The sequence below is a fragment of the Lampetra planeri genome, chromosome 54 (genome assembly GCF_965212315.1).
Source record: "Lampetra planeri chromosome 54, kcLamPlan1.2.h2, whole genome shotgun sequence".
NCBI classification, from domain to species: Eukaryota; Metazoa; Chordata; class Hyperoartia; order Petromyzontiformes; family Petromyzontidae; genus Lampetra; species Lampetra planeri.
The window spans coordinates 182,856-197,126 of NC_136160.1; the positions used below are offsets into that span (position 1 = coordinate 182,856).

General features: G+C 46.6%; 2 protein-coding genes across 5 annotated transcripts in view; one reads left to right on the top strand and one right to left on the bottom strand.

The window, feature by feature from the left end:
• HSF1 (heat shock transcription factor 1) overlaps nucleotides 1-5,188 on the bottom strand; it is a 67,591-nt gene extending 62,403 nt beyond the window's left edge. For 3 of the 4 annotated variants that reach the window (XM_078617586.1, XM_078617584.1, XM_078617587.1), the window contains exons 1-3: nucleotides 4,912-5,134; nucleotides 2,513-2,621; nucleotides 1,160-1,287 (exon numbers count right to left, since the gene is read on the bottom strand). In XM_078617586.1, the coding sequence (XP_078473712.1) occupies nucleotides 1,160-1,287; nucleotides 2,513-2,621; nucleotides 4,912-5,034 (360 nt within the window). In that variant the 5' untranslated portion in view covers nucleotides 5,035-5,134. Of the gene's footprint in view, nucleotides 1-1,159; nucleotides 1,288-2,512; nucleotides 2,622-4,911 lie in introns of all 4 variants that reach the window. The other variant, XM_078617585.1, reaches the window with a different exon arrangement.
• A 4,486-nt stretch (nucleotides 5,189-9,674) lies between these two features.
• Nucleotides 9,675-14,271, top strand: part of BOP1 (BOP1 ribosomal biogenesis factor) — a 56,837-nt gene continuing 52,240 nt past the window's right edge. The window contains exons 1-3 of the mRNA XM_078617583.1: nucleotides 9,675-9,830; nucleotides 11,791-11,881; nucleotides 12,687-12,826. Coding sequence (XP_078473709.1) covers nucleotides 9,720-9,830; nucleotides 11,791-11,881; nucleotides 12,687-12,826 — 342 coding nt within the window. The 5' untranslated portion in view covers nucleotides 9,675-9,719. The remainder of the gene's footprint in view (nucleotides 9,831-11,790; nucleotides 11,882-12,686; nucleotides 12,827-14,271) is intronic.

Here is a 14,271-nt window from a genome sequence, read left to right on the forward strand (position 1 = left end):
AACAAAGCAGCGCCTTCGTGAGAGACCTACGCTAAAATAATGGCGCGAATGCCAAATATACAGAATTATTCGAATTGCCACTGCAAACTTACAGAGCCTGTTAATAATAACAAATGAAAGGTCAAAGTTACATTTTAACTGATTGTCCCATTCCCACACCCCTAAATGATACAAATTCTTTACATGGCCTAACCCACACATCTATTACGAATCCAATAGAACTCAAGTTTTTATATCAAAACCTGCAACCATCCACATCTTATGCCCGACTCTGCCAGCACCTCACTACGCAATATGGCGCCTGTCACAACCTCTCAATTAATTAGTTCCGTTTCTAACTGGAACTGGCTCACAACGGTAATGCCTAATGCACTTAGGACCATATTCTTAGGGCCATATTCTTGGTTCTAACTTGGCTCGGCTCAGGCTTGAGCCGCTTGGTTGCTTTCAAAGACGCACGTGTGGCTCAACCATGTCTCGGGCCGGGCTCCGCTCATGGAAATCCTGAGCGCAGCTGGGACCGTGCTGAGAGCTGGCTCAAGTTAAGCATGTCTTTGAGCCGGCTCACTTGAGCCAGAGCCAAGCCTGAGCCAAAGCTATGACAAAGAACACAGACCAAAAGCAAATAATTCCATAACCTTCCTGTTCCAATGCAAAGAAAGCAGAACATTCTTCATTGTCAGATCCAGCTCTTGCAGCCTTGCCGTATAACATGCTCAACGGTAACTATTTTCAGAAAAATCAGTTATCACTTCTTAGGAACCTCAGTAATCACTGTATGGTGTCCTGCATTATATTGCCTAAATATGTAAATTATATCACGAGAATAATTATAATAGTAACCGTTTAGAATTGTATAATTTAATATGTATTTTAGGTTTCCTTCAAAGAGGGATGGTGTCAGTTAGGATTGGTCCGATGCTGCTGAGATGCACTCCTATTTTTTTCAGCAATGGGAGCAGAACCTGAGAACACGGAGGAAACCCATGCAGAACAGGAGACTATACAAACTCCACAACGAAAGGCAACAACCGAGTCGGGAATCAAACTTAACCCTTTCTTCCTGTGGGGCACACATGTTATCCCTGTGCCACCCTACCACACAAACTTATGCCAGGTCTGGTCAGGGCAGGTGCTCCGCTATGGGAGGTGAATGTACCTTTCGCTTGATGTGCTCCAGCAGATTCTCTTGGCCTCGGATGAAGTATGGGTGCTGGAACTCCGTCTCATCCTTTTCCGGCTTCAATAGCCCTCCCTGCTCAATGTTGACCACTTTGCGAAATCCATCTGAGAGATCACAGCATCACCACCACCACGTCAGAGAAAAATATATTTGAATGTTTGATATGTTACACCATTCTTATAGTGCAATGATCTGATAAAGACACTATGTTGCACAGCCTTTTGTAATTTTACAGTAGGGGGCACTGTTGCTACGTGTTATTTTATTTTATTTCTACCTACGTGACTTACCGAAAGAACCAAAGAGTATGAGAACTGGGGGTTGTTTTTTTCATTTGGCAAATTTGAACCTCACGCCAAAGAGACCATACAAACTCCACACAGAAAGAAGCCCAAGTCGGGAATAGAACTAAGGGCCTTCTTGCTGTACAGCACAGGTGTTACCACTGCACCATCCTGATGTCCAAATTGTTTATATTTAATATGCAATTCCACAATTTGTATCCATAGAGCTGTGAAGTGTAGTAGTACAAGGGGTCCGTGATATATGTCATCTCAAATAGGTTGTTTCACACTCACGTCACAGAGGTACTATACAATTCGTGCATGCGCCCCCAATATCTTTAGTCCTATCGTGATATCTCACGTACGTACTAAGTGCTCATTGTAATTTGCGTGAACTAAATCGCAAAAAATCGTCAACCCATCAACACAACTAATCCACTCCTCAAGGCAAGATCATAAAAGTTATAGGTCAAGGTAAAATATTTTTACAATGTTAAAGTGTGCTTTTTTACACTAAAAATGTTTTCTGTTTGAGTCATTGCTTAAAAATGTCACATACGTTTTCTATTAAAAAAGTAAAATTATTTAAAGTGTATAGGGCTGCTTCCAAGTGCTCATAAAAATGGTTTTCAAGTAAGTTTTTCATAAATGTAAATGCTGTTTAAAGGTTTTGAACTCATAATTGGTTATGTGTACATTGTGTTGTGCAGTATGGTACAAGTAGTGTACATGTACAGTAAGTATTTTGGTGGCTATTTATTCTTATGGGGGAAAATTCTCCGTTATACGTTGCTTCGTTATGAGTTGCAACTTTCCTGTCCCTAACTCTGACGTATACCAGGGATCCCCTGTACGTTACAATTAAATCAACCAATACAAATGAAAAAAATTTCATAACAAAACCCGCATGATATGTATAGTTCTTACACGTGAAGTTTTACTCCAGCGGGAGTGCATTTGCACATGTGCTAACGTTACCCTGTGTAGGCAGGCAATCCCACGTGCCAGCGTTTGTCCGTGGGTCAGGTAATGTAGATATACGTACACATATTGAGTTGTCTCACAAAGCTGGCCATGTTGTTATGCTTGAAGTACTTGGGCAGCACCTCTTTGGCAAAGTGACCCTGGTCGAACACATGGAAGCTGAGTCCATTCTGAAAAGACAGGATTGCACACATTTCCTTCAATTGACCCGTGTTTACCCGTGTTAAAACATGTTTCTATACAAGAGACCACACTATTGCAGTAACATGAAAGTGGATGAGTCACCTATACACAAGCAAACGTAGCACAAAGCCAGTATGCACAGATTCCATGTTTTATATATTGTGTATTAAAAACCAGATTATATCATTTACATAATTACATTGTTGCATGTCAAATTCATAGCCAAATAACAAATTTGAACATTATTGTATGATTACTGTACAAGTGAGGCCCTCAGTCAGAGAGTGGATAAGAGTTGGGGACTGCACTTTACACGATGTAGCCTGATCATATTTTAGATGTTTCCTGAAACACTGTTTTTAAATTGCAAAATGCATAGTTTGCTATTGATAGCTATTGAATAACAAACCCTTCAACAAACAAAACTTTACAGGCCTACCTCTTATAACGCTGCCTCTTATAATGCTGTTTTGCTATAACGCTATTTATCCAGGAGGAAAATCCCTGCGCAGATCAACCCATTTATGGAAAGTAGGTGTGGCGTTGCCCATACAGGCGTGTCTTTGCCCATATATTGTTTTGTGATACCTGAATCGAGGTGTCTATTGTATTGTTTCTGTTCATAGTCGATCCAACAGCCATGTTAGAGTATAGATTGGAGGATGAATCACTGCATCAATTTATTGATGATCCATGGATTGAGTAATCCTATTGGTTAGTACAATATAGCTTCCCGTGGAAAGTATGTTTAGGCAGACGGCAGACAGCTGAGGGCTCGGGATACGTAGACAGACCACATTGATTAAGCTGCATTTAGCCTCTGGGTCACCTGATAACTGAGGGGGTGAGCAGATGACAAAGTGCGTTGGGGCAGCTTCTTACATAAATAAAACCAATACAACTCGGATTTAAGGGTGTGCCTCGTAGCAAGAGGAAATTTGCATGTCCTCCACATTCTGTATGGGTTTTCCCTGGGTTATAGGTTTTCATAACACAACAAAAAAAAACATGCACTATAACTGGTATTGGCCAAAAATCCAAAAGCTGAAAAATACTGGCAAATTACTCAATTGAGATTACACACAGCTTCAACATCGCCTCCAACAGCAAACACTTAGCAGGACCCTCCTGAAAAAAAGTCTTGAAACTCAGTCAGGTTTTCCTGGGAAAACAAGTATACAGTAATCATAATAGGTTGCGTGACCAAAATTTGCATCGCTGTAATTCGAGTGGTATGGACCATGTAATTTTCAAACAGAATAAAAATGGAGTGTCATTGCATCGCAGATTTAAAGTAAATAAAATAAAACCCCACTACTCTCAGATACACATTTAAAAATTAGACAGATTATCCTAAATTCGACATTGCAAAAAGTAAACTTCTCAACCAACGTGTAAATAAATACATTGCACTCTTATAAATGTTCCTAAAGCATACGTACACCAGATCCCAAGACCTGGACATGCCAGTTTACTCAATTATGAGGCTCACAGGGAAGAAACTCGTGATTTTAGATGTTTATGATCTTCCAAAATCTTACATCTATGTTTCTCACTTGTGCATCTAAGTTACATTTATCACCCATTCCACCAAATTCATGTTTCAGTTCGCTGTCACTCTTTGGAAATCATAACTGCCAATCTTTGATGGGGATGGATTGTTGATGCATGTATGTTGAACTTCTATCGTGCCGTACCCAGCCAAACGTCATGGGAGGTGCGGGGGAAGGATTTATGGATTGATGTCTGATGATAGAATGATAACAAAAGAGTTATTATGGTTTATTATGTTTGATCGTGATGCTGATGGAACGATGGCTTATAATGGAATGATGGATTAATTAAGGTTTGATAGTGATATACGAGGATGGATTAATGATGCTGCCAACGCTTGCGTCTCCCCAGACCCTGGTGAGGGTTTGTCGGTGAGAAGCGAAGTGGAGAAAGGGGTGAGGAGTGGGGTGAGTGTCCGTGTGTGTGAGGAGCGGGGTGAGTGTGTGTGTGTGAGTGGGGTGAGTGTGTGTGTGTGAGGAGTGGGGTGTGTGTGTATGAGTGGGGTGAGTGTACGTGTGTGTGAGGAGTGTGTGTGTGAGGAGTGGGGTGTGTGTGTGAGTGGGGTGTGTGTGTGTGAGTGGGGTGAGTGTCTGTTTGTGTGTGAGGAGCGGGGTGTGTGTGAGAAGTGGGGTGTGGGTGAGGAGTGGGGTGTGTGTGTGAGGAGTGTGTGTGTGAGGAGTGGGGTGTGTGTGTGTGTGTGAGGTGAGTGTGTGAGGAGCGGACCGGGCTCCAGCAGATGAGCTCGTTAGTATCGGGGTCCTCCACCAGTGTCCACAGCTTGCTCAGGAAGGCCGGAACGCCGCCGCCGCCGCCGCTGCCGCTGCTGCCGGGCCCCCCCCCGTCCATGGCTGGCGACCCGGGCCGGGCCCGGCAGCTGCTGCTGCCACTCTGCGGCCTCTGCGCGTTTGCGTCTTGAGTGCACCGCCTCCCTCCCTCCCTACCTACTTGGGTGTAGAGTGGTTCGTGTGTGGTTATGTTTAGTGTAATGGTTAATGTGGAATATATTTAATGTAATCTGTACAATATGTAAATGTAACTTCCTTCGCACCGTACGTAGCCAACCGTGCTAATCAAGGGATTGAATCCGTGTATACTGTATTTGGTAGGTGCCTGTTTTTAATCTGTATCGGTGTTTTGTGTGTAGTGTGTGTAGTGTCGTGTGTAGTGTAGTGTGTGTAGTGTAGTGTATAGTGTAGTGTATAGTGTAGTGTAGTAGTGTATAGTGTAGTGTATAGTATAGTGTATAGTAGTGTAGTGTATAGTGTAGTGTATAGTGTAGTGTATAGTGTAGTAGTGTATAGTGCAGTGTATAGTGCAGTGTATAGTGTAGTGTGTAGTGTATAGTGTAGTGTATAGTGTAGTGTATAGTGTTTTAGTTGGTTTGTGTGCAAGGCGAGGCTCGCGCGCCAAGGCCTCGCCGCCTGGGAGCGAGGCAGGCGCGGCGCGCGTGTTGAGTTTCTAATGTGATTAACGCGTGTTTAGTGTATGTGGTGTGTGTTTAACGCGTGTTTAGTGTGTGGAGCGTATGTTTAACGCGTGTTTGGTGTATGGTGTGTATGTTTAACGCGTGTTTAGTATGTCGTGAGAAAGCACACTGGGCCTCGCGCCTGTAGTAATAGTGTGAGATGTGCACGCGTGTTACACACGTGTGTGTCGCGCTGTGCGTTGTGTATTATGTATGTTGCGTGTATTATGTATGTTGCGTGTGTGTGTAGTTGTTGTTGTTGTGTGTGTCGCTGGCTGAGAGAGTTGATCCTCGCCGTGGCTGGGCCGAGGGGTGGTCGTGAGAGCGCCTCACCCCACTCGCAGTGCGTCACGAACAACCGCGTCCGGGTCACTCGCTCACCACCCACACCCACCCACACTCACCCACACCCACACTAACCACACTCACTCACACTCACCACACCTCATCCCTACTCGCAATCCCCGCGCGTGTGTGCGCCAGGAATAAAGGATTCATACAATAATTACATTGTGTATAACGCTGCACCTTGGCCTATGACCCCTGCACGGGAAGTGACGGGGTCAGGGGTCAAGTGGTTCTGTGTGGTCGATGCCAGGATCGTGGCCAGGACCGATGTCAGGACCGGGGCCCTGCTCTTCGCGGCGTGTTCCACGTTCAGCAGCAGCAGTCTCCAGCGCCTTCTCAGAGTGGGCAGCAATTTCCAGATGATGATCAGCAGAACAATCCCCACCTCTTTGGTGACTACCAGTTGGTAACACTGGTGGCCGTCCGCAGTGCCATGGGGGGGGGGGGGGAGTCTGTTCCTGATTATCTTTCAACCTCATGGCACTGGCAGCCGTGGGCCACAGTGGCCAAGGAGGGCTCTGGACGTGTCCGAGGGGCTGGTAACTCCTCCACACTCAATGCAGTTAGGACAACCACGCAGACAAGCTTGGGGGGGGGGGGTATACAGGCGGATGGACGTCTCCTTGCCAAACCCCATTCGGCGTTGCCATCCGTACGGTACCACAATAGACCTGACAAGACAGATTAAAGGCAAATGTAAACAAGTTGGAGAAGTAAAACAATCAACCAGCAGAATTCTAGATTTGAAGCTTTCGTGACTGCAAGGATTCATATTCTTAGGTTTTTTCGGTAAAGTCTTTACCAAAAAAACCTAAGAATAAGCAGCAGAATACCAATGCAGCAGCAAAACTCCCTGCACCCCGCTCCACACACCACACTGCTGACGGTCATGACCCAAAGTGGTTGATGACATTTCCAATGATTGCTGAGTCTATAACCATCCTCTCGTTGAAATTGTCTCTGTGTCTGTATATATGGATGGCTTCATGAACGAATCTTTGTTGACAGCCAGTAGGCCTGCAAAGTACCATCGTCTTAGAGAAATCAATTTCGTGTGAGCCAGCCGCATTAAAATAATCAGCCACGGCAGAAGTATTGGTTCTACCATGTTTCAAATCTGCCTTATGTTCACGGACATGGTCCAAGACATGTCGCTTAGTTTCCCCAATGTAACTGCTGCCGCAGATACAGCTTAATTTGTAGACACGGGGATATTGCATGTCAGGAATCTTGTCCTTCACAGATGGGATCAGATCACAAATGTTATGCATTGTGTTAAATCGGACCTGGATCTTGTGTTTGTTCAAGATTTTGGAAATCTTTTTGGTTATCCCAGCTATGTATGGCAGGGTGATGGTTTTGATTGGATCCTCAGATAGCTCCTTCCTCACGGTTGGGGTGATGGCTTTGCGGATTGTGTCGTCAGAATATCCATTCGCCTTGAGAGCTTGGTGTACGTGTTTGAGTTCACTGGTTAGGTATTCATGGTCGGAGATACATTGAGCTCTATGGTGTAGCGTTTTGAGGAGGGAAGTCTGGGATGGATGGTTGTCGGAATCAGGTTTTAGGTAGGCGTCAGTATGGGTTACTTTCCTGTAGACAGAGTGGCTCATTGAGTCATCTAGTCTCTTTTTTTATTAGGACATCCAAGAAGGGTAGCATGCCATCCTTTTCTTTCTCCATGGTGAAGGTGAATTTGATGGCTGGGTGTATGGAATTTACGTGGTTTAGGAATTGGTTTAGAGCCGGTCGGCCATGTGGCCAGATGGCAAACGTGTCATCTACGTACCTCTTCCACAGGGACGGGCGTAGAGTGAATGCCTGGATGGCGTCCGTCTCAAATTACCCATGAAAATATTGGCTACAACCGGAGATAAGGGAGAACCCATTGGGGTGCCTTCAGTTCGTAGAATGTTACATTCCAAGGAAAGTATGTATTGGTGAGGCAGTGTCTCACCAGGGCCGGTACATCAGCATTCAATCCTTGTTGGACCAGGTCTTCAATGATTACAATGGTATCGGGCACAGGAACTTTGGTGAACAAAAAAACTACATCGAGACTGACGAGTAAATCACCTGGGGACAGTGAGATGTCTTTCATTGACGAAACCGGGTGAGCTGAGTTCAGAACAGAAGAGGTGGTCTTACCAGTGAATGGCTGCAAGGTCTCCGACAGATATCGGGCAGCTTGTAGGTGGGTGAGCCAATGGTGGAGACGATGGGATGAAGGGGTGTACCTTCATTACGGATTTTCTTTGTAAGCCATATAGTCTGGGTCGTCTAGTAGCAGAAGGTTTTAAGGAAACTTATTTGGTCTGTTCAATTAATGAAGCCGAATCAGTGATGATACTGTTCGTTTTTGTAATGAGGAAGTTGGTGGGATCTCTTTAAATTTTTGTGTAGCTACCATCATTAAGTAGGTCCTGAATTTTGTTGTACACGTTTTTGTCCATGATGACCATGGCATTGCCCTTGTCGGCTGAGAGGATGACGATATCTTCCCTCTTTTTTAATTGAAATAATTAAAAGCGCTCCTCCTTACTGATGTTGCTGTGATCTTAGCGCTTTTGAGGGTTGCAGCGATTTCAGATCTTGTCACGTCTGCAGTGATGTCTTCTTTATGGATTTTTGGTGAGCCATATAATCTGGGTGGTCTGGCAGCAGAAGGTTTTAAGGAAAACTGTTTGGTCTGTTCAATTAACGAAGCTGAATCAGTGATGATATTGTTCGTTTTTGTAACAAGGTTGTTGGTGGGATCTCTTTTCATGCTTGCTGCTGCATTGGCATTCTGCTGCATTGGCATTGTTGCTGCATTGGCACTCGTGCACCGCCCATACTTTCCTTTAGAGGCTGACTCCGTTGCCTGATGACGACCGCTTGTGTTGCGATCGAAACGTCGTTATATTTTTTATTTACTTTCTTTTTTATTATTTTATTGTTAGTTTTTTCTATCTACGTGATTTTACAGAAAGAACCAAAAATACTAAATTGGGTTTAGGTGTAGCAACATCGCCCCCTACTGCAAACACTTGGCAGGACCCTACAAAAACCTTCAGACTCAGTGAGGCTTTCCTGGCTAAACAAGTGTAATAATACATTGTGTTAATATTCTTTTGTTATTTCGGTAAAGTAACGTAGATAGAAGAAATAATAATAATAATAAAGTGAATGAAAACAATAAAATAAAAATAGACCTAAAGAATACAAATAATGGAAAAAAACTAATGTAGACTGTAGCCTGGTTCTTAATCGGAGTGAGTGTACTGGCAATCGATAATGTAGACTGTAGCAATGGTTATTAACCTGAGTGAGCGTACTGGCAGTCTATAATGTTGACTTATTATTGGTACCAAAAAGTTATTGTCAATGCGCTCCACCAGTTTAAAACCAGGCGACAGTCGACATTTTCGATTGCCATTACACTCACTCCGATTAAGAACCAGGCTACATACAGGCTACATTAGTATTTTTTTATTTCTTTATTTTTGTTCACTTTATTTTTAGTTATTTTTCTATCTACGTGACTTTACCGAAAGAACCAAAGAATATGAATTCTTGCAATCACGAAAGTTTAAAGTAATTTTCACGTCATCACGCGTGCGCGTGCCATCGCTGCGGCGGCGGCCATTTTGCGTAGGGACAATGCACGTGGTACAGTGGAGTCGTCTGATGACGTCGTTTCCGCTACACTGCAGAGCGAGACCCACATGTGCGCAGCATGGCGGCCTCCTCCTCCTCCTGCTCGGCGGCGGCGGCGCGGGCGAGTGGCGGCGACAGCAGCAACAGCAGCAAGCGGCGCGCGGAGGACGAGGAGCCGGACGCCGCGCAGGCGAGTGGGGGGCCTGGAGTGAGTGGGGGGCCTGGGGCGAGTGGGGGGCCTGGGGCGAGTGCGAGGCTCGGGGCGAGTGCGAGGCCTCCTGTGAGTGCGAGGCCCCCTGTGAGTGCGGGGTCAGGAGCGAGTGGGGGGCCTGGGGTGAGTGGGGGGCCTGGGGCGAGTGGGGGGCCTGGGGCGAGTGGGGGGCCTGGGGCGAGTGGGGGGCCTGGGGCGAGTGGGGGGCCTGGGGCGAGTGGGGGGCCTGGGGCGAGTGGGGGGCCTGGGGCGAGTGGGGGGCCTGGGGCGAGTGGGGGGCCTGGGGCGAGTGGGGGGCCTGGGGCGAGTGGGGGGCCTGGGGCGAGTGGGGGGCCTGGGGCGAGTGGGGGGCCTGGGGCGAGTGGGGGGCCTGGGGCGAGTGGGGGGCCTCCTGTGAGTGCTGGGCCAGGAGCGAGTGCGGGGCAAAGGGCGAGTGCTGGGACAGGAGCGAGTGCGAGGCTCGGGGCGAGTGCGAGGCTTCCTGTGAGTGCGAGGCTTCCTGTGAGTGCGAGGCTTCCTGTGAGTGCGAGGCCCCCCTGTGAGTGCGGGGTCAGGAGCGAGTGAGGGGCCATGGGCGTTTGGGGGGCCAGATGCGATTGGGGGACATTGGGGCAAGTGCATGGCTAGGGGCGAGTGACCACGCATCTCTTGGCCACGTTGACCCCGTCATGTCTCGAGGGTGAAAGCAGCTCATATTGCTGATCCAAAGCAATTGAACACGTGTTTAATCGCACGGTGTCGCCTTCAAAAATAAAATATAAAATTGACGACGTTTCGGAGAGTGGCCCCTGAATAGCGCAAACCGAGGCCAGAGTCGACGTCAACATGGTGGGGAGACTGCACTTACCACCATGCTTCCTTACCAGTTTTTAAACAGGCGTATGGAGAGTTACTGTATAGTTACTGTATAGTAACTCTTGGGTAACAGACACACCCTTTAATAACCCTTAAATAATCTAAATGTGTGTTTAACCATGGTTCTATAAAAAGTTACGTTGTAGATGTTACTTGCGCATTGCATTATGGGAATGATTGTGAGCACAAGGCACAGTCTGCCCAATCACCAGCGTCGTCATAGCAATGTTACCGCCTGACGCTCCTGAGACAATGAAACAATATGAAACTAAGTCGGGATTCGGTTTGTCTAGCGCTCAATAGTGAAACTGTCTTCATAGAAGGTGAGGCGTTCATTCACTTCTGCTAGCTGAACCGAGTTCAGTTTCAATGCGAGGCAGCTGCCGTCTCCTCGTCCTGGTCTCACTTCCCCCACCAGAGATCAAGACGAGTCCACAAGCCACTGGCTTGGACGTGATCTATTTTCATGGCGAGCTAACAGAAGATGTTGGGCAAACCTGGCATCTAGGCGTTAGCAATTTCTCCAATGTAGTGGCGGTCACAACGTTTGCACGCTGTGCAATAAACCAATCCATGGGGGTGCATGCAAACCGAAGATGCGGGTTTTTCCCGCATATCGGTTAATGTGAAGATGCACGCGTTTGCCTCTTCTCCGATACTGTTATTGCTGGCGTTTGGCATCGAGCCGTGTATTCGCAGGTCCCTGAGGTTTGTCATTTTGTAGAATGCACAGAGAGCTGGGTTTATAAAAAATATGGGCAGATATGAAAATTGTTGATGGTGATATTTTCGACAGCCGGGTTTGATGTGTGATTTGTGAGGTTAACCAGCACCCTTCCATTTGACCGGTTGCTCGGCTACTGCAGGTCCTTCCAAGATGCGCGTGAGTAGACCCTGCTCACTCCGTCTTCAGGGTATTTGCGCGAAGTGGAGATACTTTTCATTTCATTGACTTTGCCATTGAAATCCGCATCGTTGCTGCACAAGCAACAGATGCGGAGAAAATTAAAATGGAATTGTCCACATGCTTCCCTGTGGGCATAGAAACATGGCAGTATCTCAAGGTTTGTGGGTGTGCACACAGGCCCCTGTTGCAGTGGAAGACGATCGGCGGGAGGACGAGAGTGAAGAAGGCGATGAAGATGCGAGTGACAGCGAAGAGAGCGTCTACTCGGGTATGTTATGGTGAACGTAGTAGTCTGAATTTATAAAGTCAAGATCCGGAGGTCATCATGACCAGTGCTGATGATGGCACCACACCTTGGCAGCTTCTGCGAGCTCCTTAGCAGGGAGCTCCTCGAGAAGGAATCTTGGCCTACTCTTCCATGCTGACCATAAAAGTCTTAGAAGATGTGGGAGTATCCACGTTTTACCCCCAACAAACAACTGGCCAATCGATTTGTACCCGTTTCGACTGTTGGGTGGATAGAGCCAGTGAGGGGAATTTAATTAAAAGTCTTTTATATTATTATTTGGGTCTTTCGGTAAAGCCACGTAGATTGAAAAAGTAATAAAATAATTGTATTGTTTTTATTATTAGAAAAAATAAAATACTTTTATTTATTTTTTCGATCTACGTGGCTTTACCGAAAGACCCAAAGAATATGAATTCCTGCAGTCACGAAAGCTTTAAGTCAAGATAAAAGTCTATTGTTTCAACTGCCACGCCGCCTGAACATGAAACCATTGATTTTTGCATTTCAACTCCGGTGCGCTAACCGCTACACCACAGTAACTTGCTTAGTTTGTCAATTGAAAATGTCACAATGTTACGTTTATTTCTATTGATGTGTGCATGTGTGCAGCAAACTGTTAGCCATTTTATTTTCACTTGTTAAAATGTAAGGCTTTGTGGATGAGTGCCGTAGTGATTGCTTGCATGTCATCATAGGTATCATGATGCTTTCTTCGCTACTGTGTTTTTACTGTTGAGCTTGCATCATTTGTAATGCGTCACTCTGTGTCAATCACTCCATGCAGGCCTGGAGGACTCTGGCTCCAGTGACACGGAGGACAGCGATAGAGATGATGACGGTGATGAGAGTGATGATGGAGATGGTGACGTGACAGCTGAGGGGAAGTCCTTGGCGCATGAGGGAACTCACTCCGATCCAGCTGATGTGAGTCACACACATTTTACCAGAGCTCACACGTTTTCTATTAGCTCATTACTGCCGTCTGCTTCACAGGGGACATTAAAGATCCCCTCGCACCATTTGTGAAGAGTAGGCCACTGTGTGCCTGCTTCATGGTCCAAATTACCCGCCATTTACTCAATTAGGATTTCACTTAGCAACATCGCCCCACTTGCAGACGAATGCCCAAATTAGTGGTCAAACCAAAAAATCTATTTGTATTGGTATTATTGACTGCGAGAACCTCCTCCTGCATGTTGCAGCTTTCGTAGCCAAGAAATTACGGACCCCGCAATTGTCCCAAATACAATTCTCCATTTACAGGGCGCAGAATGGCCTGTGCACTCTGCCTCCATCGGGGGGCAGTGTAGTATCTGTTGGGCGAGGACCCGCTGCCCTTCCTTGCCAGTATCCTCACCGCTTTAGTTTTCATCCTGTGACAGGGTGACGGTGGCATGGCGGCGGTGGCGCGGTGGTTGCACTTACGCCTCGCAGCAAGAAGCTGCTCGGTTTGATTCCCGACTCGGATGCCGTTCTGTGTGGAGTTTGTACGTTCTCCCTTGGTTGTGCATGGGTTTCTTCCCATTTCTCCGGTTTCCTCACAGAACAGAAAAAAATATTCCCTCTAACTGGTGTTGGTCAAAATAATTCATTGCTGAAAAATAACCTGCAGAGTACTTTATTGAGATTACACATGGCAGCAACAACCACCACTCGTGCGAAATTGGTAAAGATCCTCCTGAGAAAAAGTCTTGAGACTCGGTGAGGTTTTCCTGGGTAAACGGGCCGACTAGTCGTAGTAATAAATAGATGTTTGAGCATGTGGAGACTTTGACTTCATCGCGATTCTTCGCATCTCTAAATTCATGTGACATTGTTTCACAATGCCCATGTTCTTTCTGTTTTACAATAAAAATAAGAATGCTTTAACAATAATGATGATGCTCGGTATTTACCCAAGAAAGCCTCACTGAAACTCGAGGATTTCTTGTGCCAAGGGCGCTGCGTTGGGACTTTCACCGAGTGGAGTGCCGCGTGCGAGGGCTTGCACGCGGCACAGCCATCTGGCCACGCCATGCAGCTCCGCGCCTACGGCTCCTGGGAGCGAGCCTTGGCCGTGGACACCCCGACCCGGCTGAGGGAGACTGCATAGCCTGCGAGCTGTGACGAGGCAGACGCGTGAAGCGGTGACTCGGGGTCAGGTTAGGGTCCTTTATGAACCTCGTATGGAGGACAGTGGGAAGTATTCAAGGAAGTCACTGGGGGGAGCGGTGGCACTGGTTCGTGCACTGCCCAGTGAACCCGTCTACATGAGTTTATTCCTGACCACTTAAAACATCAGTGGTAAGTTATATCTGAAACAGTCCTGATCCACCCCCTCTCAACTTTCGTCAGCCCGAACTGACCAGCATGGGGAGGTATAATCAAAC